The following is a 26607-nucleotide window of genomic DNA, read 5'->3' on the forward strand; positions in this document are numbered from 1 at the left end:
CAGTGTCAGTAAATAAACAGACATCTACTTTGAGGGCACATTCATCCAAACAGACAGACGCTCATAAACCTATAACACACACGGACACCTTCCTCCTCAGGACAAGCTGAGTGCATGAATACAAATGCAATATGTGACGATAAATCTCAGCGGCTTTAAATGTGCCAACACTTCCAGTATGTCAAGTGTCATGTTCACTCCACTGTGGTAGTGTTTCAGTCCGAGGCAACAACTCACACGAATGACAGAGCCGGGCTCGTTGGTGGTCTCTTCATTGTCTTTCAGAGATCAGCGAATGTTGGTTCAATGCTCGTATTTTCTGGAACCCTAAGTTGCAGGAAGCCCCCCCCCCCCCCCCATGCACGTGCAGATCATTTTGCACACATTCGCACCTTAAACCCTCGAGGACAATTAATCCACCTCCTTTAAAGACGGGGACCCCCCTGCACGCCGTCCAATCCCTGAGGGTGTTGAACAAATACACTTTCTCTGGGGTTTAAATAAAACCCCTGAGCTCCTCTGGATTTAAATCCACTCTGGCTCTGCTTCCCCACTGGTTTCAATACACCTCTGGGTCCAGCAGTATGGAGTCCGACTGCTGCCCATATGGTCCCCGCTGGATTAGGCTAAGAAGCCCGGACACATAATGGTGAGGCCCGGGGAACCATTAAAAACCCATTAATTGTGAAGTTGGAAGCCTCTTACGGCAATGATATGCTAATATTTCTTAGCGGTGGGGACGGACAGAAGAATGAGAAACAGCCAGAGCCAATAGAAAAGAAATGCACTGAGTAAAGAGGAGGGGAGAGGAAAATGTGAAAACGGTGAAAAGACAATCTACAGACTGTTCCAGGTCGCTGTAACTCCCCTAGCATTCACTTGTCTGCCAGACACGCACACAAACGCACACAGACACACACACACGGCACAGGGAGAGAGGGAGTAGTGGAGAATAAAGAGCCGGGGAGAGCGGAGGATAGAGAAAACTGCAGGCGGCAGAAGACAAAGAGGTCAGTGTTGTGGAAAACATGAAGTCTGACATTAAAGTGATGTAGTTCAACTCACTGGCCTTAGCGGCGGAGATGCATGGTTGAGAGATCTACAAGTACAGGGAGGGGAATGAGAAAACAGAGGCAAGGACAGATGTGGGGAAAGAAGCAGAGGAAGAAGAAGAGGAAGTCCCTGATAGTTAAACAAAGATAGATGGAAAAACCTGCCGTCTGCACATCTATTCATCTCCCGTTCGGGTAAATGTATTTAGTTTTGTGGCCGTGTGGGGACCCTCTGCTTATCTCTGCATTCCTCTGCATTGCAGAGTGGACGGGATGAACAGTGGAGAGACTAAGTCCCCACCAGGCAGATTAACCGGAGCCTAGTCAGGGGACAGGCACACAGATTTGGGATGCATCGCCCGAGTAAGATTTAGCCTTTTCACTGGCAATTACTCATAGTGTAAATTTCAGTGTGCTGCCCTGGCTCTGGAGAAAGGACTAATCTGAGACTTGCCACTGCACCAGAAGCTCCCAGTGTGTTTCCAGCCGGACGGAGCAGGAGCTGCGTTTGTTTACATTCAACACTCGCTCCGCCAATTTCCTCCAGAGCAGCGGCTGCTTGTTATTCATGAAAAGCCGCTCGTATATAATGTGGATGTCATTGTTTCAATGTGTAGTATACATGTCACATTACATGACAAAGGAATCAACCCATCAGCATCAATAAAGGCAGTAGCCACACTGAAGGAGGTACCACGGGCGTACAGCCTCAAAGGCCCGGCAGTCTTGAAAGCGCGGCTCTTCGGTGTAATGAGTCCATTCCCTGTGAGTGTCTGATGGAGGGAAAGGAAACTGGACTTGTCATTTCCCCCCCGTCGGACCCTCGGGAACCAGGTGTCTCTCTTTACTGGAGGCATGTGGGGACTAACGTAGGTTAATGAGCTATGCGGGCCCCTAGAGGAGAGGAGCATTACAGGCTATATGAGATCCCCTCTCATCCCTTCATCCCTCCATTTGTGTCAGACCCTGGGAGAGAAAGGAGGAACAAAGGAGAGTGCGGTGGAATGGAGGTAGAGGTGCAGGAGAGAGCGAAGGATAGAACGAGGGAACAAACAGAGGAGAAGCGAGAGGCAGGGGTCTGCCAGGCTTTTAAAACAATTAAGGCCTGGATGAGATTCACTCTGAGGGCTCCACTGCCAGGCAAGGCCCGAATGTGGCAGTAAAAGAAAAAAGCTTAGCGAGAGCCAGACTAATCAGAAACATACTCTCTACGACAACAAACCAAACCAAACCACACACACACACACACACACACACACACACAGAGACACACACAGAGACACACACAGGGAAGTCGACACATTACATATAAGAGCTCGACAGGGAGGGGAAAGAAAGCCTGTAGAAACATCAAATTGTAATGAGGAACAGACTCGGTGAGTGCACAACGGATGGGAAGGAAGACACAAAGATGTAATGATGACAAAGGGAAGAGGGCTTTTAAATATAATGGCTGTCTAAGCCCAAACAACAGTTGTCCTTTCAGATCGTTTTTCTTTAAGGTCCAGTATTTTACTACTTTCCAAGCAAAAACACTACTGAGGCTTTGCAGAAGAGATCAAATGAAACGTATCAGCTTTCAGGTAAACACCGGGGGAAACCGGATCCTGCCCGGCTGGACGCTGGCCACGCAGAGGTCACGGCCGAGGCCAGCGAGGGCATCGACGTGACATCACAAAGTTATGGAAGTTATGGAACAGATTCTAAATGCTGGCTGTGTCTTATTTCTCCATCGATTGAGCGTATTTTATGTATAGCAATCAGACCTGCTTTATAATAAATAAAATTATATTCCTACAATATGGGATATTTAAGAGCATTTGTTGTGTAGTTCCTCGTTTTGTCTTGCTCTCAGATGTGGTTCAGTCTTTTTGTTTGGATGTCTGCGGCTTCATCGCTTCATATGTGAACTTAAAGCAAACAACCATCTGAGCATGCCGATCCCATCCCCCCCGAAACATGCACGTGTGCTCTGCTCAGATGCTGCCAAGAGAGGAGAGGAGTGTGTTTGTTGTGGAGGTGGTTTGGAAGTAAAGGATACCAATATAGATGAGAGAGGTTCAGCGGAGGCAAGAAGTAAGGAGGAGAGAAATACAGGCAAGAAAGGATAAAGAAGGGAGATTAGCAGATATGGTTGAGAAGGGATGGGAAGAGAGGAGGTGTGACCAGGTCTGTGCCCGGGAGCAGAGAGCAGAGGAGGGTCTGTGGCACTGCCGATGGCGAGGCTGAGCAGCTTCACATTCCTGACTTGATCCTGTGTAAACCCTGTCTGTTACTGGAGATCTGATATGGAAATAAGAGGCCAGATGGGGGCTTTCATTGGCCTTATAAGGGATTGTGGCTTGGCCTGGATGGATCACGGGTAAAAAAGGCCGTGGAGAATGAGAAACACAGACGGACAGAAGGACAAGGAAAACAACACGAGACAAATAAGAGACAAAGAGGCTGACAAGTGGACACGTAAGACAAGAGAAGACGAGATGAATGGTTGTAAACAGGAAGTGGGAATCAAACCAGGACGCTGCATTTCTGGGGATATTCTTGTTTCAATGGTGTCCAGTCCTTGAAGGGGGGGGGTTCATCTGGGTCCGAGAACAGAAACCATTTCCGCCTCGTCACACAATAGCCAACTTAACAATAGAACCCAACTCAACCCGACTGGTACATGTCATCCTGCTGCCATTGTCTCAGACTGGATCCCCGAAGGTCCACTTTAATGTAGGATTTCTTTCCCACTGCCAGAAACACACTAACCTCACCCTGGAGAGAATCTGCAGATGGAGAGAAGCAAGACTCGGCGAACAGAAGCTTGGATGTTTACGGTGTTAACAGCCGGCGCTGTGCCGCTCACGACTGAACTCAGCAAAATCCATGTTCCGCCGTCATCTGTTCTCCGACTAAAGCTCAGGAACAACTGTGGGTTCATCCCTCCGCTCCTCTCCCTTTGTTCTTCAGTGTGTTTAGCACGAGCAGCGTTTTTTTCCTCGTCAAGATGTTCAGACAGTGGGAGCCAACAACCTGCTGGGGAAACCCGATCAGCCGAGCTAATCTGATCCGCTGCATTTTGTTGAAGTGTGTCTTATCTAAAGAGGACAGCAGTCGCAGCACGGTGTAACCCAAACATCGTCCTATCCCGTTTCAGACGCAGTCATCTGATCTGCCACGTCTTCCCAGTGCAACCACCTCCACCAGTAACCCCCCCCCCCCCGACCCTCAGAGCACCGCATACCTGCACCCGACCGCTCCACCAGCCACAACAAACTGGGCTTATTAGGGGGAAAAACTCATGACACAAGTGGTTCTCATTTCCTAATCAGTTGCAAGGCATAACCCCCCCCCCCCCCCCCAACCCCAGAGAGTGCATGTGCATGTGTGCGCATGTGATGAAATATAGTGAAATGCATACTGTCCTTTGAATGTATGATCAAGGGAGGTTTTTCCCCGCACACCTCTCTCATACAAACAAGTGAGTAAAAACCTTTATGTGCACGTGAAAAATAAGTGAACATGTAATGTAACACAAACAAACCTTAATGGGAGCAACAAACAAACCATGTCGACAAGATCTGTGCCCTCTAATCTCCGAGTTTAACTGACGCAAGACCAACTCGGTTTCTCCGCTAATTCATTATCACAGTCAGTTAATTTAGGTCAAACGCACACATATGTATGCGCGGCACACAACCCCGCAAATCCACAACACCCCACTGAGGCAACAGCTGCTTCCAGAGGCACCAAACTGCAGTCCTGCCAAAAAGCACCGAAAAACACTTAACCATGACTGACGGTAGCAGGTTATTCACCCCACACAGAAAATGTTTAACTCCTCTTCTCAGCGAACTAGAACAGAGGAATGTTGATGGTTTGCCGCTGTGCCGCGATTCCATCGAATCATCAGCTCTCCTGCCTCGGCTGCTAATCCAAAGTGACACCGCGCGGCCATGTCACCGGGGCCAGGGGACGTCTCACCCCTCTCTCTGGCCGTGACCCTCACGTTAAGTCAAGTTACCAGGGGCCCAGATAATGTTTTCCCAACCGCTAACCATTATGGTTTAATGAATAACAGCGGTGGCTGAGCTGACCTGTGACCAGGAGAGGCCCCGGGGCTCCTGCTCTGTTCTTTGATATCATGACCTGGTTGATGCCCTCTGAGTGTACAGGCATGACGGGGTTTCTGGTGGAGATGGAGGTGCTGGTCCACTCTTGCTACGTTCTCACTCCTCAACTTGTCTTCCTTCGTATTACAAAGATTCTGTGCGTCCATCGATCCACCTACACATTCTGACATATCACATATAGGCTATTACATGGATTCTATTTCCCCTCTATTCTATATCTCCATTCAAACGATATCTGGCGTCTGGCGGCTCCCACACATCTTCATCTGCATGTCGTTATTTCAAACTCGCCAGTTAGAGTGTGGTGTGTAATGGTGTTATATGGCCGTGACATTGTGCTTCATGTCACTGCTGTGAGGGAGGACTACCGGCCCTAGTCTCTGGAAGGAACACAAGGAAAGTGAAATATAACTTAATGCTCTTTTATATCTATCTAATAACTCCAGAAATATCTGTCTGTCACACTTGGCCTGTGAATTGTTAAGGGCCAAGGAAGGAGCTAATGTGCTGCAGTTCAGTTGTCTTTCAGAACAATGGTGCATTCACGATTCTCCAGTTTGTGGTTGAGCGTACTGGGCCGAGCTTCACTGACCCTTGAATAAACAGGTGAACAGCTCCTTGTGCAGTAGCGGTAGTGCAAGTCACTTACAGTCTGAGAAGCTTTAGCCAGTATCACCACAGACCAAACAAACAGCCCATTCCAAACAGGCAGGAGTAGAAACTGCACTAGTTTCAAATCAATGGTGAAAACACGAGGTTTTGTCTCAAAATGAAAAGACACCCTGAAGCTCGGGTGGATTCTCAGACTCTGTGAGCGATGCAGGGGGAACTGTCCAATCACATTAAGATGGCTGCTCGTCTTCACTGGACGGCCGGTCTATTAAGAAGGAGTCAAAGCTGACGGCTCCATTTCATGACAGCACGAGACCAGGACCTGACATTCAGCTGTCAGGAGGAAAAGAAGCCTAATGTGTCCGCCTGTGTTAAAGGTGCAGGAGTGATCGAGCAGGTAAAGGCTGAGGGAGCTGGGATTATCAATGGCATGAAATATTATCGTATGCTATTAGCGTGGTATCACTGTTCATTAGAGCAGATGGCTGGATGGAGTTACTCCACCGCCCTGCGGTCAGAGCGATAGATGGAGAGAGCGGGAGAAGAAGAAAAATATAAAGGGCCCAGAACAAATGTGGAAAGAAAATTGGGCCAAGAGGGAATTCAGAGAAAATGATGAAGGCCCTCGTTGCCTCAATCGTTCACCGGCAGAGATTCACTGTCAAGGTTTTCAGAGGTAAACAGGAACATGTCACCGGAGAACAGGACAAATGCTGTATTTTGTGTCACAGCAAGAAAGAACACGGCATCTTTTCCCAATCCCTAATTCTTAAAGGACGCACACTCACAATAAATGATGACGACTGTACAATGTCGATCCACATATATCAGAGAAACGGTTTGTGCAGAGCTCATGAAAGGGGCCCTGTAAACACCGTGTGATCATAGAAAAGCATTAAACAATGCTGTCACGCCGGCGAGCTTAACGGCGAGCGCCCCGATAACCGCCGCTGTCTCGTGTGAAGTGGGAGACAGAGGAGCAGTGAAGCCGCCGCCGCCGCCGCGGTATCAGACAGAAACATTAGTCGCTGTCACACTCGGTTTGCCTTTCGCACAGACAACAGTTTAGTATATCATCAAAGCCAAAAACAGTTTAGTATATCATCAAAGCCAAAAACAGTTTAGTATATCATCAAAGCCAAAAAACAGTTCTCATTTCTGAGATCTATTAGAGCCGCGCGACTCGAGGAGGAACTCGAAAAAAACGAAAGTGAGCTTTGCAAAGCAGCTGAGAGCAATTCTGTTTTTGGTTGCTCGAGTAATGTGGAATGATTATGCATGACATCAAACACGTAAACAATGCATGTTTTTCATTCTGTAACAGCCTCTAATAAGGACGATCGTTACGCTGCATGTAAAAGAGAGAGAGGGGGGGATTTAATCAAGGACTTCTAACAGATTCCCTCTGTTGTGGGTCACAGTTTGTGTGCAAGTTGATAAAGTTAGAGTTCCTCCACTCGCTCCCTCTCTGTCCTTCTCCCTCTGTCTTTTATCTAATTTTGGACCACTCTAATAGCCAGCAGTAATGAATTGGCTGATCACAGTTATCTGGCCCATTCAAGTGCTTTGTGAAGCAAATCAATAAAGCCTGGCACGGAGCCAGACGTCCACTTTGAGAGACGTGGCTCACTAATCAGTTTTTTTTTTGTCCTGTCCTGAAGTTGTTTACTCTGTCTCTGTCCGTCCCTCGTCCCCGTGCACTTCAACAAGGTCAGTTGGGAAAGTGAAGATTATAAAAAAAAACTAAAAAATAAGTGAATCTTAATTCCGTGCCAGCTGGAAACCAGGAGAGGACAAAAGTCAAGTACAGAAAAACCTGAAGTTCACTTGACGGAGAGAGGAATTGTCTCTTTAATTGGTCGAACTGTTGGAAGTCATTGGAGCTCTGAGACTTTCACCTGAGGCAAGAAAGAAATAACAAGGCCTACAGCCACACCGGGCACTTTCCACAGTAAAAGATCAATAACAGCTCTACGCAACAACTGATAAGGATTTCTAGGAATTTCAAATCTCCTCCCCGCGGTGCCGTCATTGGCTGCAGACCAAATAGGAATATTGAGAGACTGGGAGGCCCTACCTCCCAACACAGCTTCCCCTGCATAATGTTGTGATGGTTTTTTTATTGCATATAAAACATTAGTTTGCCAGGATACATGGGCTAGAAAAATATCACATCCACAAGAAAGCAAAAGGACACCTCTCATTAGAGGGAAACCATTTGGGAATATTCAGCCGCAGTTGTACTTGTTCCATTTTAATGCCTCACCAGGAAGACATGGATCTGGGCAGCCAGCAGCGTTTGATGCGGCTTCCCAATCCTAATGACACCACAGCTCCCAGCACTGGTGGAAACCACACAATCCACTGCCGCAGGCATAGTGTGTCTCCCAGACTCTGTGTGTGAGCAACAGGGTGAAAGTGGAGCCAAGAAACTGGTTCTCATTTTCACTTTAAGATCCCGAGTTCGTCCAAACATGAGAAAAAAATCTTCTATAAGAATGTAAATAAAGCTCAACTTAATTTAAATTTTAAATAACACAATAAGCTGGAGAAAATGGATTATGGCAATTCTCTCTTTCTACAGGCAACGTCTGGGAGAGTGCTTCAAATCAACAATGGGTTAATTAATCTCACTTATGAAGTTATGTCCAATTATGGGATGCAATCAACAGGGTAATTTGTTTCCTAGAAGAAATGGACGGCATCGCCAATCAAAAATCTAATGAATAAACTCAAGTGTTGTGCTCAGACATAAAAAAGTGATAAATTAATGAAGAGGTAGTGCACAACATATTTATGGACATATGTGATTCTGTCTTTGTGTCTGTGGGGATTTAGCTTCATTGGCATGGATGCTTACTCCTGCATATCTCACGGCTAAATGAAGCCTACATGTATAAAAATCCATCTGAAGTAGAATGTATGCGCTGTACGAGTATTTGTCTCTTGTTGTTAGATAATGAAAAACACTTCCTTGGAGACACTGGCAGAGAAAAGAGCAAGCAATTAGAGGGAGAGAATGGAGCGGGAGAGACAGAGAGAAGGGGAGAAAGCAACGGAGAGCTGTTTGAATGTGATTAATGAGATCACTGCAGGGTAGGCGGTGCCATTAGAATAGACTGCGCACAGAGGAGAGGGAGAAGAAGAGGGCGAGAGACTGAGACGCAGAAAGAGAGACGGGAAGAGAGAGAGAGAGAGAGAGAGGGACTGAGAGGGGAAGAAGGGTGACTGACCAGGCAACATTTAACTCACTGCTATGAAAAGAAAGAGGGAACGAGAGAGGGAAAGAAAGAGAGAGAGAGAGAGAGAGAGAGAGTAAATCAGCGAGACTAAGAGGGAAGAAGCAGATATCAGGCTCGGATGAATGGAGCAGCAGGGGCTCTCAGTCTTCCGCTGGCCTTTTAACAGTGAAGTGTTTAGAGAAGCTTGGACCAGGTCTGGCGGAATGAGAGCCTTGTAGTCTGAAGACAGCCGTGAAAGACACAGCCTGCTGCCGGGGGCCGGGGGCCAGGGCCGCTGCCTGGGCCCGGGGTCCGGGGCTGCTGCCGGCCCCCTCTTCATCTGCCTCAGGTTTAAGAAGTGAGCAAGAGCGAGGTCAAGTGGAGGTCAGGTTGATAAAGGTCGCAGACGTCAGTTCAGCTGCCGACGTCTTCACGCTACTTGTCATGATTTCTTTCCACTGTAGTTTAAAGTGTCAGTTGTCTGTCTGTCCAGGAGGACGGTTTCAATTTCTTTTTGGAAACACGACAGACGATCAGAGTTCAACAACTGAACGTTATCATCAGTTCTGTGTGGGATTGATCGGAGCGCGGCCTCCAGTCGGACACAAGGTCGTGTTGAGGTTTTCAGGATTCAGGGGGAACAGCCACAGAGCGTTTCACATGTTATTGTACTTCTGGTTAATGTGAGTCATACAGGGGAGATATTTAATAAAGCCATTGATATAATTTGTTGTTTGTGTTTTTTTTGTTTGTAATCCCTTTAATGACCAACTATAAAGCAAGTTTATGAAGTGAACAGTGTCTCACACATCAAGGTTAGGGAGTGTGTGTCTGTGTGGTTTGGTGGGGAGGACGGAGGGGTGGGGGGGGGTGGGGGGGGGGGGCACAGGTTGGGCTTCCACTCAATTGTTGCCAAGGGCCTCAGCTGCTGCTAAGGACATCCTCCTCAATGCCAGTTAGAACCTTGTCCCCTGTCTGGCTCTGCGGTGGTCTGTCTGCCCATCTGTCCACAGCTCTGTCCCTCCACGTCTGTCTGTCCTCCCCCACCTGTCCTCTTCTCTCCTCCTGCTTCCTCTCCATCACCAGGTGGAGAACCCAGGTGTGCCGCAGCAAACCCCGAGACCAAAAGGTTCGGAGAAGAAGGGGGGGGACAACTGATCTGCTCGGCCGATCCCTCGCTTCCACATGAATCTCCAAACTGGGAAAAGCCCGACCACACCAAAGCAGAACCTGGACCAGCCGAGCAGGTGAGCAGCCTCTGGGCTCGGATCACGCTCCCTGTGAGGGCGACGAATGGGAGGAGCAACTCCCTGAGGCTCATTATGGGGTCAGCGCACCACAGCATAGAGGGGGGGTTGACCACTTGTCCACCAGGGCCCTGCAGGAGCAGCTGCCCACATTTACAAGCCTTTCAAGTCCCCCCCCCCCCCCCCCCCGTGATCAGCTGCGGCCCTCAGCAACACTCCGGCCCTGTCGGCTCAACCCGACCGGGAGCCACATGTCACAGCCGTGGCCTCTTTCGCTCACAATAACCAGTTCAACGGTTTGTCCAGTTAAACACCTGAACCAGCCTTTCAAGTTGCTCCCCCGTCAGCTGCCAGGGGCATCATCCAAACCATCGCCTGATTATTTATCAGGGCATGATGGGAAGATTCAATTAGGCTGAATGCGGCACATCATCGTTAGAGGCTTGAAGGATAAAGAGCCGGAAGACATTCTCTTTCATGAATGGTTTACTGCAGATACAAGCCACCACTAATCAGCCCCCGTGCTTCAGTTCAACACAACCATCCACCCCCATCATGTGTGGGGTTTGAATAGGGAAATGTCTGCATGCAGAGCCGATTAGAAAAATAAATAAAAGCTGAAAACGACTGGAAGAACTGTTATTGCCTCTTTTTGTTGGTTTGCTTGGTTTGTACCCAAACACAATAACACGAGAGCCAAGAATAAAAAATTTTTAGGGATTTCTTATCACAAACTTTGACATCTTAAGGGCGTTTCTTTTCTTTTTTTTACATTTTCACAGATTCCCAAGGGAATAAAGCATCAATCTGGATCAAAAGGAAATCAGGCATATTTATGGTGCGACAACAATTAAGGTGAATATGCAGGTATGTGCCATCCTTGAAATAAAATGGATCCATATATGTGTTTATGTCATAGCTTAATCACTCAATAACGTATTTGAATAAATAAGCCTTCATGTGAGTAACCGTGGTTGAATGCAGGGTAAATATCTGGGGATGCATCTCTTTGGTCTTCGGTTCGATAGCACTTAACCCCTACTGGTGCGTGTGGGAACGCTGGGAAAGAGGATCTTCATTCTCGCTGACGCTGATTAACAGGGGAGTCCAGAAGGAGGCTCGGCTCAGCTTCCTTTAACCTCCTCATTCATCTGCTGCTGGGACGGGTCTTTCAACATCCAACTTTACATGTGCGGCCGTGCCCTTCATCTCTATCTATATCAAAGGCAGTGCCCCCCCCCCCCCCCCCCAGCCCCACTGCTCTTCTCCTCTTCATTGCCACAGTTGCTCCCCCCCCCCTCAATCCCAGTCCCCATGTGGGATATGTCTGCTCTTAACTACACTCTGAACAACGCGCAGCCAATTCCAATTTAGATGATGTAATCCTTTGGTAATGTGTGTTCAGAATAAATCGCCTATTTCAATCATTTGACCCACAGAGCTGGAGATACATACGAGAGATGATGTGGATGACGGAGCCCGGCGAGAATCTGAGTAAATCTAGAATTTCATTTAACTCGTTCACTGGAATACAAGCTCACTGGAAAATACTCAGACGTAAGCTGGGAGCAGACTGCAGGTCTAGTTTTTTGGTCCTGATTGGAACTGGTTTCGCTGAAGCTAGAAAAAGTACACGGACCTGGAATATTGATCGGCCTCAGGGCGGCTTTCTGCTGAGGTGAACATCTACTGCCCTCCACAATCAATCACTGCCTCCAGGGGGTGCCACCCAGAAGCTCACAGCCCATTTCTGAAAGCAGCCTGACACTCATGCTACACATTTTACACATAACTGCTGTACGGTGGTACGGTGGCACCAGGCTTCACTCCAGGTTGGGAATGAGAATCCTTCACCTTCACACGCGTGTCCTACATCACAGAGTGAAACCTAATCCCTTCACACCCTGCTCACGTGATCACGCCACGTGAGTAACACTGTACGTGACTCACAACTGCAATGTTATTGTTACCTCCAGCCATTACTCTGGATATGCATCCTCCTCACCTTAGCGTCTGCTGATTCCCCCACCCTCTTAACCCCGCTCTCACAATCAATCCCATGCAAAACCCTGCCACTGGCAGCGGCAGCCGCCAGCTCCATCCCTCCTGCTTCACCCTGCTCCTGCAAAGCCGAGGAAACAGCAGCATATACAAGGGGCCGGTCTGCAGGGAGAGCACGAGGGAGGCGGAGGGGAGGAGGAGCGGGATTGAATGGGGAAAGCAGGAGATGGGGAGGAAGGGGGGGGGGGGTGGGGGGGATTCTTTGGGAAGGGAGCCAATCCAATTACAGGCAGCGGTGCAGCCCTGGTTTCTTCGGCGGCACTAAATTCACATTTCAACAGTCTCTTCCTCCCTCCTCCAGCAGCTTCTCCTTCCATCTCTGCCTCTTCTTGATACTCTCTTGGTATATATATATATTTTCTTCCTCATCATGGCTCACACCTCTGAACCGTGCATTCTCACACAACACACCCCTCCCTCTCTCTCTCTCTCTCCATCTGTCCGTCTCTCTTGGTTGCATTAAAAACAAAGAAAAAGGTGAAGCTATGGAACCGTATTACCAGCAGAGCATCAAATCGTGTCACCCTATAGCTGCGTCATGCTCCGATGTGAAGGAGGCCTGCAGCACCCCCCCCCCCCCTTCCCCAGCTACTTGTCTCAGACAACACTGAAGGAGCTTATCAGCTTCCTGCAGAGGAGCAACAGACAGGGGCCCATCCCTCTGCCCCCCCCCGTGACACCTGAGGGAGAGAGTGGAAGGCACCTTCGACGAAAACACCTGCACATTCCAGATGCACTGAAACACACACACACACATTTTGTCCATATAACCGACTAAACAGACTATTTAACTAACTGTAACCTGCCTCCTCACCTTAACCTGAACTTAAATCATCGCTTTAACTTATATGATTTACGTTTATAGGGGATTTATAGGGAAGTGTCTGCAGGTAATAACTGTGGCAGTGTTGATATGCAGCATTATTGATGTTTCACAACCTATTTAAAAAAGAAACGCTCTCCCCTTCCACAGCGTTGGAGGATAAATGTGGTCATTGTCTCTTTCATGCACATTTGAGGAAACAGACCGTGCTGGTCCAATCAATCGTTTTCATGCAAATCCAAAACATGTCCTTGTCCTGCGTCGTGCTTGAATGCAAATTTCTCGTCACGCGATTTCAAACAAATCAGGTTCAGATAGAATCCAGTGAACTCGCAGTTCGGCAGCGACGTGACACTGAAACAGGAACAGACACCGGAAGCACAGATGAACCTGCAGTACAATGAGTCTGAGGTTCCCAGTTCTGTGTTCAGAGAGATAATCAATGTTTCATTACTCGTTGCATCATAATGTGGAGAGACAGTTTTCATGTCATCTTTTGAATGAGAATGAAATTTCCTGCATCTCCTCAATTTACGCTACAACGAATGAGATGAAGGGAAAACTCCATATTTGTGAATATTGTAAAATAACAATATTCTCTCGTGTTGAACGCTCTTCTTCCTGTTCTGTCCCGGCCCCTGAATCAAGTTTCTTATTCTTTACTCTCCAGCTGCTCTTCTCACATCCTGGTTAATTCCAGCCCATGTTAGCGTTACTGTGGTTACAGTCATGCCCCTGTGAAGAGTACACAGCAGCCCACGAGGCTACTTTGCATGGCTTCTCAAATAGGGATAGGAAAGAGAGAGAGATAGAGGACTGACTGGGGGGGGGGGGGGAGGCAGGTGGAAGCGACAGACAAGAGTGTGGAGAGACGGAGGATAAAAATAATACACAGGCAACAGCAACACAGCGGGGAAAACACATTGTTCTGTCTCATCTAATGTAACCAAAGTAGAAAAAAGGTGGTAAATTATTAAACAGCCCAAACGGGGGATTACAGGGAATGAATATTCTCTCCACCGCACTCAGATCGGTGTATTGATTTAATTATGAATAGATAGGAGACCAAAATAACTCCCGGGCCAGCAACCATTTGTGCTGCAATGCCAGTAAGTGAAATCACAAAAGGAACTGGCCAAATCTGGTATCAAAATGGTTTTAGCAGCCCTCCTCCCCTCTCTGAGCTCCATGCAGCTGTTAGGAGGAGCAGGGGGGGGGGGGGGGGGGCAGTTATGGCCCTGTGACACACTCCTGCTGTCACTCAAAACAGCAGCCCCCATGGGAGGAGGAGCCAAGCGAACACTGACAAATCCTTCAACCAGCTGTCTGAACGTGGTCCACAGAGCCTCGTCAGTATGCAGCACAAACAATGCACTCACACACATAAACACACACGTTATCTGCATCCACACACACACACACACACACACACGCTAACACTTCAACACTCCACGTCCAGTCCAAGCAGCAGCTCTCCGGAGAGACGTTTTGAAATGAATCAGTGAAACACAGATATTTCTGACATTTTACCGCAAAGCTCACTTCTCTCACCGTTCAGTCAATATCTCACCTGATGATTTGTTTCAGGGTGAAACCTGTGATTATGAACCGGACAGCAGCAGGAGACTGGGATCTCTCACCACCAACACTGGGAGGTGGAGTGCATGGACCTGCTCTCTCTCTCTCTTCGCCCCGCAGTGTGCCACAGGCAGAAAGGTGCCTATTAAAATTAATGGGCCAGTGCAGGTGATTCCACACTGCAACACTGGAGCTCACATAACAAGGAGCTGGTAATAACCACTACAGTGAGCTGGCCATCGCCATTACCCCTCTCCGACGCCCTGACAGCCGGAATTAAATATTCAGGAGATAAGTTTCCCTGTGACCGTGATCCATCTGCAGGGAAACAGGACCACTTCCCAGTGTCTGTGCCCCGCGGACCACTGGACAGGCCCGAGTCCTTAGGAATCCCAGTGATGGAGTGAGCACATATCTGCAGCTACAGGCCGAAGAAGAGGAGAGGAGCTGGCACTCACCTTCTTTAGCCGTCCACTCTTGGTGCCCACAAAGGCCACGCAGTAGCCGTTGTAGACGTAGGAGGTGACGGAAGTCATGCGGTCGCGGGTCTCGGTGTAGAGAGTGTGACCAGTGACCAGCTGGGAACCTCCCAGTGGCTGGTTGATGTCCAGGCCGCAGAAAGAGTCGTCGATGGGAACAGGCTGGAGGGAACACAGGAGGCACAAAGGTTAGAGAGCCAAGTGTGAGTAAACGACAAGACAATTAATAAAAGTGAAACACAAAAAAAAGGTGATAGGGAGTAGGTGTCACATCAAATGAACCCCTGTAATGAAATGTAGTACAGGAAGAGGGAGGGATTAAAAGACCTTAGAGAGCCAGACTTAGAGAATAAGACATTAGGAGAGTGGAGGAGCTGAGAACTGACTCAGTAAGGAGGAAAAAGAGAAGGTGACAGACTGAGAGCAAAGGGGTCAAAGTTGTCAGAGAGAGTGAGGGTGAGGGTGAGGGAGGTGAGTGTGAGGAGGGAGGTCGGAACCAGGCGGGGGGGCAGCCGTGAGTCTCACCAGCCAGACAAACGTTTGCCTCTCGGTTCCACTTGGCAGACATGTTTCAGCTCCGCCTGACTGAGCTCCACCTTGCTCTCCCCCTGGCTCATTACCCCGGCCTATCATCACATCTCTGAGAGACGCACCCTGCATGATAACCATGCAGCCCTGAAATATGCATGTATGCATACGCGTCTGCGATGAAGTGTATTTACAGATTCGGCAGTGAAAATACTCCGCCGGGGGTAAAGTCTTGTGACGTTTGACTTCTGAGGAACATTTAGGCGTCGTTATTTTTTGGTTCGAGCGAAGATGAAGATGAGATTATGAGACAGGAGGCGACGGGGGGGGGGGGGGCGGAGGAGGTGAACAAGGAGCAAGACGCTGGAGTTTCTGGTGTCGAATCAGGTCAGCGGAGACAGTCTGGCCTCGAAATGCCACGTGGAGTAAAAGGAGATGGTCCGAGGAGCCTGCCATGTATACATCCCATAGTCTCTTCCTGACAAACTCTACCTTATTCACCCTGTATATATATATATTTCCCCTTTCTCCGACCCCATCTCATTAATTCTCTCTCTGTATCGGTATCTCCTGTCTGTCTCGTCTCTGTGTCCCTGTCAGGACGGTGTGAGCGGACTACGTTGAGTGACATCTCCCACTATAGAGGGGGGGGGGGGGGGGCAGCTCAGCCACTCGCTGTGCACTACGGCTGCAGAACCGCTCACTCCTATGCACTATTCCATGAGCAGAGCAGAAGCTTGTAATGCTGACAGGGAATAATCCAGTCACGCCTCCTCCCACTTTATGGCATTTCCCTTTATTTCCCTTTGCCCAAAATAGCACGGAGCTATTGTGCTGTACTCCACTGCTTAAATCATCCTCTACTCTTCTGGTTATTAAATTAAATGTGCTGTACATCACTGGTGAATGCTTGTTTTAAAACATATGTGCTGACTACACAGAGAATGGACAGGAAGGCAAAGCAGCTATCTCGGGGGGGCAGCTCCAGACTTTGGCTTATCGATATCTGCTCCCTCACATGCGTGCAGCTCCTCCACACATGGTCTGCTGGGCTCCAGACCATGTGGTTCTGATTACATCTGGACTGTTTAGATGATGTACACTTAGCAGACTTGGCAGCCGAGCCGAACCCCCCCCCCCCCCCCCCCCCCCCCGGGACTCTGTGCGGTTGCGTTCTCTTGTTCACCTTCCTGCAGATGTTTTTTTGTGTTGTTTTTCTCCGAGCGGTGCAGAAATGTGGCTTTTACCACAGTCTCTCTCTCTCTCTCTCTCACAGAGGACATTGATTACTTTGAGCAGGGCTCTGGAGAGACTTTAAAAAAAAGAAGGAGACTGTTACTCTGCGTGATTAGTTCTTATCGAGCAACTCACAATACAGCATAATATTTAATCAATACGGAGCAAACAGTTGTAGCCGTGGCCCGGCTTCGACAGTAAACTGCATAATGGTGTTTAACAAGGACATCAAGTGCTTTACTCTGTGTGGAATTAGAATGACTGATGAATTGGACGTGACAGGACACCTCCGCTCCCAGGGTATATCGGTGTGTTATCAGTAGCGGCTCCCCCTCGCTCTCACCAGTCGTCAATTAGCTGTTGGGGTCATTAGCGAGACCCAAGAAAGGACGATAGCGTTTTCTCAGACACAGAAACAGCCTGATACTGAGAGAGGATTCTATCAGGGCTCCGCTCCGGGGGAAGTGAGGACGGAGGATCTCCAGATGGCAGAAGGCTGGACGGCTGGGCGATAAATCTCTGACTGGCTGCCGTGTCCGAATCCCCCCGGCTCAGTCCATCAGCTCCATTCCCCCGGCCTCAGCCTTGGCCCGTGAGCGAGCGTGCACACAGTGAAATGTCTGCAAGACGGGGGAATGGGAGCTGGGGGTGTATTCAAGGTTCTCGGGTTGGAGCTCGCTGGCTACCTGCTGCTAGCTCGGACCGGCGGACGGGCTGCATGTGTAATTTACTCTGAAACCGAGCGAAGTAGAGTCAACGGTTAACAAAAAGGGAAAAACCAACATTCTCCCGGGTCGGTTTCACCTTGATTCACCTCATATTCCGATGAAACTCAGACATGGGTGCTCTAAAAATACCTCACACTGAGTTGCATGGACATATTTATTTAAGAAAGACAAGATGTGGAACACATGTGCACTTTAGAGCAGCCGCGCGGCTCCAGCAGGGGATTACAGCAAGCAGACAATGTTAGCATGGTTGACGTCTTCAGTTGTTAAATGTAATTTGTATAGGCTTTAAGAGTTTCCTCATCCATTGACATCTATCTGCATAATCCATATTATACTATGGATTTACCGGCTGTTCATTGAGCACAAGGACACGGTCTTAAGGACTGTATTTTACATCTTCTTATCTACCTGGCTACACAAAGTGTGCGTATATGGCTGTGTTGTGTAATGCAGGAGAAGAGCTGGATGTTATTGGCTTGTGTGTGTGTCTAAAGAATGCAGTGGGGGGTGCAGTTTTGCAGGAATTGACTGGAAACCTTCTGAGCATTGTGAGATGATCGGGGATTCTACTGGGAAACTGGAGACAGGTTCTAATCTGAGCTCCCACAGTTAGAGAGTCTCCACCTCGGCACTGTCATCGCTTCATGCCACCGATTCTGCTTCCGCCGCCTCTTCTCGGTGGAGCTAATAAAACCCAACAGCGCTGGTTTGGGATAATGTCTCCCTCAATCCCGACAATCACCTTTGACATTGTGCTAATGGAGACTTTACTGATTTTAATAAGAGCGGCCAATTAAAAAGACTCTGGGGGGGATTATCGACAAAGGAAGCTGATCAGAGGCTGTCAACATGGTGAGAAGAGGGATACCATTAAACACTGATATAAAAAGCCATGTCGCACACACTCAGCAAACACAAGCCTTTCCTGCACACATGCAGACACACAACACTTCGACACACCCTCTTCTAAATGACTTGGTCATACGTTTAGCTAGTCATTAATTCTTAATTGGCTTATTTCCCCCCACTTCCTGATAGCAATTACTAAATGAAACCACGGAGGACGACAGCCTCCTGGGAATAAAGTGAAATCAAGAAACTGAATTCCACATGACAACATGTAACAGATACATGGCCTTGGATTATAGGATAATTGGCGATATAGAAGGAAGAGAGTGGTGTGTGTGATCTCAGCGTCAGAAGCAGAGTTAGCTGAACTGCTTTGCCTTGTTCTAGAAGGAGTGTGTGTTTATTTATTCTGAGCTCAAGCAGAATAAGATCACTTTGATGATAAAAAACAAAGAAACATGTACTTTTTTTGACTTTACAACACACACTTTGAGATGTGATAGCAGTGTGCGGCGTTCAAAAGCATTTCCTGATCGCTGCCGAGTTTATTTTCTTTGCAGCACACGCCCTCAACGTTTGAACGCTGCGGTTTCTCGGCTCATTGAGACGCTTCGGTCGGTCTGCTACTGTTTACTCTCTTGTTTTGGGAAAATAAACAAGACGTAGATGTTGTTGGACCTTTGTACGATTACAGCCACTGAAATGTAGAGTTCATTAATGAGTCTATGAAAGTTTTACATCTCATCTGTCGGCTGTGTTTTCTCATTGTGGGAACTGTTGGGTTTCTCTCGATAATACATAACATATTGAACTTAATTTATAAAGAAGCTTAAGAAAATTAATGGTGTGATTTTGCACACAGGGTAGAACTAATGTACGGAACTGAAGAAGTAATGGTTTTCACTTCCCGATGACAAGAGGACCATGGATGAATAGTGTGTGTAGGAAAGCAGATTATAACCAAATTAAGCACATGGAGGAGATATATTTAAATCTTATATTCCATATTCTAAATGAGTAAATCAATGTGAATCTGCGAGTATGTTCTCAAAGCATTACTTGTCAGTGTAACTCACCGCCTTGGTGCACTGCACGTCCTTCCCCAGCAGCCAGTTGAGCTCCAGGTTTCCTTCTCCCTGGTAGCAGGACTGCAGGCGCTCCTTGATCCGAGCGTTAATGTCCCGGATGCTGAAGACGCAGAGTGCCGAGTCATCTGGCGGGTGATGGAACTGCTTCTGGCCCTTGGAGAAGATGGTGAAGAGCACATCATCCTGGGCGCCGATGCCGAGCGAGGCGGCCAGGACGCGCCCCGGCTTGCCGAGGTAGGCGGCCTGCAGGAGCCGGTACTCGATGCCGTTCTTCACGCAGCCGATGGGGAGGGAGACGTAGGAGTGGAACTTGCGGTCGTCTTTGCAGAGGCGGACGATGCGAGAGGTGTAGAAGAGGTCGTTGGTGGAGCCGCTCGAGGACATGCTGTTCTCTGGGGTCTCGGGCTGGACAGTCAGGAAGTAAACAAAGCTGCCACTGGCAAAGCCGTAAACATAGTAAATATCAAAGTGGGCGACCAGGGCCAGCGTGTCAGACGGTATCTTGATGAGGGACGACACAAAGTCGGTGTGCAATTCATAGTCAAGCATGGCTGAGGATTCTGGGTCACGGGGCAGCTTCCGACTGGAGATGGTGGGGAAATAGTCCTGTTTCCCATCTACTGCTGTGCCGATGAACAGGGTCCCATCCTGGCCCTGTGACGACACGATGACTCCATACATGGTCCCAGTCTGGTTGACACTGGAGAGGTAGTGCTCTTTCTTATGAGACGGCTCCACTAGGATGAAGAGGTCGTCCAATCGGAGGAGTTTACAGACGCCCTGGTAGAGGCTGCCGCAGGCCAGCAGCCGATTCTGAGAATAATCAACGAGGAGGAGCTTGTTGACGTTGTTGGTCGCGACGAGGGGCTCAGAACACGGCTGAACGATGAGCGGGGGGTAGCAGGCCTTGTTGTCGTCCTCTGGGCCTGTATCATGGGACACCAGGAGGGTCAGGTTGCCTGAGAGCTTGTACACACGGTTGACCGCTCCGATATACAACGCCCCTGTGCTTTGGTGGACCGTCAAGTGGTTGAAGATCCACTCCCGGCGTTCAGGGTGGAAGGTAGTGAATGTCTGTCCACTGCACAGGACGGGGGACGCTAAGAGCCACAGGACTAGCAGAGCAGCTACACCCTCAGGGGATAAAGTCCTGCGTGTAGCCCGCCGGCCCTCCATGTTCAACGGGCCTGCGAGGGACGTGCAGAGGAAGCAGAGAGAACGGGCGAGTGGCAGAAGGGAGGAGACCTTCGCCTTCTTGTTGTCGGAGGCAAACTCTTTCCAAACTTTGCAAAGGTCTTCACATGTTTCTGGAAAAGAAAACAAGGAGGAAGAAAAGACGTTAGACTTCAAACAGTGACTCATGTTTCATACACAGGAAACACATGTGAATGACTGGGAGAGAGTCTTCATTAGAGGTGCTTGAGAGGTCAAAGGTCAGCTCCAGTGAGGCGATGAGCTCGTGGAGGTTTTTTAACGAGACAATTGGCGGAAACCATTACGGTGCACATTCCTGAGGAGCTGCTGGGCAGACTGGGACGACGCAGGAAAGAGAGGCAGGTTACAGAGAAGGAAATGAGCCTGACCTGACTCACACTCACACTGACACACAATGAGCAAGTGGTTTCTAAGAACCACTGACTCTCCTCAAGCCTGGACTGACCATTCAAATGTATTTAAACTTATCTACATATCAACGTTATATATCGATGTGTGAATAATCATGATTTTAAATAATAATCCAAATAATCTACAGATAATATTACACCAATAATAACAACAATAATTCAGCATTAAATTACAAACCAGATACATTTTTATATCATCAGCTGAAATATCTGTGTTCTCCACACAAGCAAGGCAATAAATAAAAAAATTAAATAAAACGAAAGCAGTAAAATAAAATATACAGTAGTAATAGTACTGATTAGTGGTAATGCAAATATTACAAGGTGTTATTTTACAGCAGTATTCACCTCCCATCACCGTTTTTCACTCCAAACCATTAAACAACAGCCAAAGACATTTCTCCATTTTCCGTATTTATCTTTTAAAACATTCAACAAGCTAAAGTCTGCAGTCCACGGCACCGTGCTCAGCCATCTCTGTCCACGTGCCACGAACCCAGAGACACAGCTCAGTGCAGTCTGTCCCAAGGACTTAATTATCCCGTCCACTGGAAAGACAGGCCTGGATCTTATTACTGGAACAAGTGAGAACAAATTGGGAGCCACTTCCACACGCCCCTCCCCTCGCCCCCCCCCCCGCCTTTTAAGGAGCCCTTCTTTTTTTTAAAGAACCTGAATCTATTAATTATTCTTTTGTAAACATTGCTTCTGTTTAGTTTTTTTTATCCTTTTATTCTCTCCATCTCCGGCTGACAAGATCAGATCGTAGAGGGATTAACCTCTGGGGGCACAACAGTCATCTTCTGAATGAATCAGCCACGGTGCTGCATCTGCACACATGCTTCCTCATGAAAACACCCCCCGAGGGAATATACAGTACATGTGTGTTTGTGTGTGTGTAATTGTGTGTGTGTGTGTGTTTGTGTGCCTCATATCCACCAGTTTTATCAGTTTACTCTATCAGAACCGAGGAGTGTGAGGGGCTAACAAGTGGAGACAATGGTGGCGCATCCCCAAAATCAAGTATGATTAGGCGTAGCGATCCAACAAGGGTAATTACTGTGGAGCTGGAGGAGGTGAGGTGAGGAGGGACACGGGGGGGGGGGGGGGCGCTGGGGGCCTGGACGTGTCACAGTCGGCCCTACATCGTTTGTCACGCTCCGGAATTTGCATTTGCAGCAGCCGAGGCACCGAGAATCAAGGGTGAACGATGTGGCTGGAATATAAATAAAAAAAAAGCCAATGCGCCTTAAATTAACAAGAACTTGCAGTTGAAGATAGGGAGGAGGGAGAGGAGGGGGGGGGGGGGGTGGTAGGGGGAGAGATACTGCTCATCCAGGCTCCTGCAGCTACTGTGTTTTGAGACAAGTTTTGATTTGCGGAGGCGATTTGGGATTTGGCTCTGAACCGTGTCCGCCCTCTCGCAGCCCCTGTCCAAATCTTGTAATGGCCATCCTGGGGTCCCCCCCCCCCCTCCCCTTGTGATCAACGGGTATGCTACTCAGCTCCGACTTAAATATAGACCCTCGGGGAGCGTATTGATCCGTGTGTCCATAAACACTGGTCCTCAGGCCCAGTCAAGCTGTTCATGGCGTGTGTGCAGGCGGAGGTGTGGGAGGTGTCTCCGTCCCAAGAGCAGTTTATTAGCATGGTCATAAAAGTGCCACTGCCGCCAAGAGAGCCAGATCCCCCCCACACACACACACACTCAGCTGCCTGTGTGCTGCCTTGCTCCTTTGTTTGAGTTTGTACTTGCTCGATGTGCAAAGTGGAATCCTTTGGTGGTTTAATCAGCCTCCTGCTGAGGCAGCTTTTCGCTCGAGCCCCGAAGCCTTTTGCCCTTTGGAGCCTCCGCTGCACCCCCACCCCCTTAATCGTATATGTGTGTGTACAACATTTACTCCCATCCATCTTTCTATTCCTCTCCTCTCTCCTTGTCGGTGGAAGAAATATATGCATCGCTCCCTCGCGTTGAGGCAACAGCTGCAGAGGCAGAGGAGGAGAAGAGGGAGCCGGTGAACGCTGTAAATAAAAAGCCTCCACAGAGGTTATCCATTCATATTGCATTCGGTGACAGAGGGGAAAGAAGTCTTTGTTTAAGTTGATTGCATGACCACCTCTTTGTGGCACTTGACAGAGTCTTCTCTGTGCTGTGCAGCTGAGGAGGAGACTTGAAGAGAAAAGGAACAACAACACGTCACCTCTCGTGCGCTTCGGTTCAAAGCTTCGCCTTTTTCTTTTGTTTATGAGGAGTCAGAATTACCAAGAAGGGAATTAACATATAAATGCAACCAGGAATGATTCACACTAAATCACAGTCACCTACTGACCTAGAAAAAGACGAGGGCATGACTGTGACGGCAGCGGAAAAAGAATTAAGGTTTTTTATTTTGTTCAGCAGCTTTGAAATTTGAGCTCCTGGTATTTTTTGGCTTCTAACAACAACAACCGATATCATCAAAATCAATAAATCAGCTTTTCCTCTAACGCACGATAGAGCAGACGTCTGTCGCTCTCTGACAACACCACACACAACAGTTTCTGAGTGTTGACACATCACAGCCGAAGTCGTCGCACACAGGCGGGAAACATTGACTGGCATGATGACAGACTGTCAGCTGCTTTGGGGTGTTACATCACAGAGGAATATGAAATGCAGGGGGGGGGGATGAAAAACAAAAAAACTAAAAGACGTAAAACATCACGGCCATTGTCTGTAGAGTTCCATCCTAACGCTCATCTGACAATCTCTGTGGCAGACATGCAAAGGCAGAAAGAAACACGAGCACGGAGTCGAGAGACACGGGGAAGCTCTCGCATTCCTGTGCACACGCAAGCTGTGATCATGGCTGGAAGGAAATACAGTTTTTTGCAGAACTTCTATTCATAATGAATAGTTAGGCTCACAAAACGCTGGATTGGCCGACTCAGCCCCGGCTGCTTCCGAGCACTCGTTAAAACAAACTGTTCCCACTGGCCGGCTGTGTTCTGTCCCCGGGTCCCGTTCGCTGATATTTGGGTGATTTACACGGAGGGGGAGGGGGGGGTTGCATTGCGCTGGCTATCTCGTGAAAAAGATGCTGAAGGACGGAGAGGAAAAGGCCAGACGTGAGAGAATGTGAAATGATAAGCTGTGCAAACCGTCGCTGTGGCTTGTGGAAACAACAGCCTGAGGGCAGAGCAGCAGCCAGCGAGCAGAATCAGGGAAGAGCAGGATTTAGGAAGTGGCCTCTGGAGCAGGGAGCAGCTCTGAACCCCCGGTCACCCTGGAACAGACAGCAGCTCTTCCGTTTGTGTGCCTTTTTGATTTTTAATTTTTCCTCTTTGTCCACACTAAGCTTCTTAACAATGAAGCCAAATTTGCTGGATCTCCTGAATTCATATTTACAGCGATTGTATTGCGGGAGATAAAGAACATGAACCATAATCCATTTACGGTGCTAAATCCATTGTTGTCAGATCGGAAAGGGGAAATGGGAGATCATAATTTCATGCGTCGGATTAATGTGTTATTCCCTGAGTGATTAATGTAAAGCGTGAAATGTTAATGCTTGAGTGAAAGTGATACGCCGCAAATCAAAGAGACAACTCGGAACAAAAATCAACAATCCAGCGAGTGAAGAGGTTTTAACACGTTTAATACTACGCTCATTGCGTGGTGAGCGTTTCAGTGCACGTGGACGTTTGCACGGTGAAAATAGAACATTTTTAATCTTCCCTAAAGGGAGATCTTCTTATATAGGAGACTATAAAAAAGCAGTTATAGCGGCAGAGGTTAGTCCATTAGTCTTCTGTCTTTGCTGCTATCAGGAGGGGAGATAATGAGAGGAGTCGCTGGCATCTTGAGTCGCTGAGCTCAAGTTATATTTATACACTCCTTTGTCTCAATGTGAAATAAAAGTCTCTGCTCCAGTGCCGGAAAAATCAGTTTTCTGCTTCCGGGAAATAAAACTCAGCACATCTACTCTGCGTCCATCCCTCCATCCTTCCATCCTTCCATCTTTCCTTCCATCCTTCCATCCTTCCATCCTTCCTTCCATCTTTACATCCTTCCAGCCACGGGAAGGGAAATGACACAAGGGGCGGAGAGGGCTAACACCCTCAGAAACCACAAGCCTCTCGTTGGAAGAAGCTGATTACGCCAAATAATTCCATCCGTCTGAGGAAAGTGGTATTAGTGCCGCTAGTACAGTGCTCGTGTGAAACCATTTAGTTTGTTTTGTTTGTCTTCACACGTATGTGCAGAGTCTGAGCAATGGTAAAAAAGGCCTATAATTAAGAGGTGCATGGGAAATGAATGTGCACTTATCCACGATTAAGCATGTGCTGTAAGGAGCACTTTGCATCCTGTGTGTAACAGCACTATGTTTGTTAGTGACCCACATCAGCGCACTTGCTCACGACAGTCAATTGCCTTCCCGATGAATTGCTCCAATGAAAACAAACTACAACTTTTAAAAGATTATTAAAACACAGCCCCCGAGATCTTCTGCAGAAAAACAGCTCGTCATCGTGACGCGGGAATAATCGAGTCTCACGTTAGCTGCTTATCCCTGAATGCAAACAAGGGCACGTGTGTGTAATCTTTCCTTCAGTCCCCCCCCCCCTGCACACACTTCAAACTCTGTCTGAGCAGAAACACACTGGTATTACAGCCTAAAATCTGTGACATCCACTGAGAGAGATTACACTGTTATTCTTATGCTAATGATTTCTGTTTCCCCTCCCACAGCCGCCACCGCCTCCTCCGAATACACAGATGCACAGACGTTCACTTTCACGCTCCTGAACGAGCTCACGCAGGCACAGACACACACCCTCAATCAAAGGCTTGCACAAATATAGACAGGGGCACATCCAGCGCAGACGTGCATGAATTAAACTCCCCCCCCCCCCTTCCAAATCCTTGTTTCCGCTGACACAACCAACAGCCTCCATGTACTTTTCCCCCTAAATTGAATGTTGAATCCTGAGGCGTGATCTTCTGCAGGCAGTCCCACTACCAGCACCGATGTGGCGTGCGCCTCATCACCGCTGTCTGTCATCCCGTGAAAGCCGCTTTCTATTAGGAGGCATTTCCATAAATCTAAATTGTAAAGGGGCCTCAGTGAGAGGAGAGGGAATCCTCAGCGGGCGAAGGGAAAACAAACACAGCAGGAAGTCACTGGAGGCCGAGGGATCCGATATCTCACCTCAGCTCGCGAACACAACGCGACTGCATCATCGTCTCCTGACTGACGCCGCTCACGCCTTATCGAATCGGACGCTCTTAACTCTCCCCCGCTCCCCCGGCCCTGTCACTTTGAGAGTCAACAGAGGGGTGTAATGAAAGACGTATGTGGAGGGATGGCAGTTGTGC

At 48.3% G+C, this 26607-nt stretch overlaps 1 protein-coding gene across 1 annotated transcript in view; it reads right to left on the minus strand.

Annotated features, from left to right (window-relative positions):
- The window catches only part of plxna2 (plexin A2), a 141256-nt gene extending 120331 nt beyond the window's left edge, over positions 1 to 20925 (minus strand). Inside the window, 2 exon segments of the mRNA XM_053423986.1 lie at positions 15171 to 15353; positions 19612 to 20925. Coding sequence (XP_053279961.1) covers positions 15171 to 15353; positions 19612 to 20799 — 1371 coding nt within the window. The 5' untranslated portion in view covers positions 20800 to 20925.
- Between the last annotated feature and the right edge of the window lie 5682 nt (positions 20926 to 26607).

This window comes from Pleuronectes platessa, chromosome 6 (genome assembly GCF_947347685.1).
Source record: "Pleuronectes platessa chromosome 6, fPlePla1.1, whole genome shotgun sequence".
NCBI classification, from domain to species: Eukaryota; Metazoa; Chordata; class Actinopteri; order Pleuronectiformes; family Pleuronectidae; genus Pleuronectes; species Pleuronectes platessa.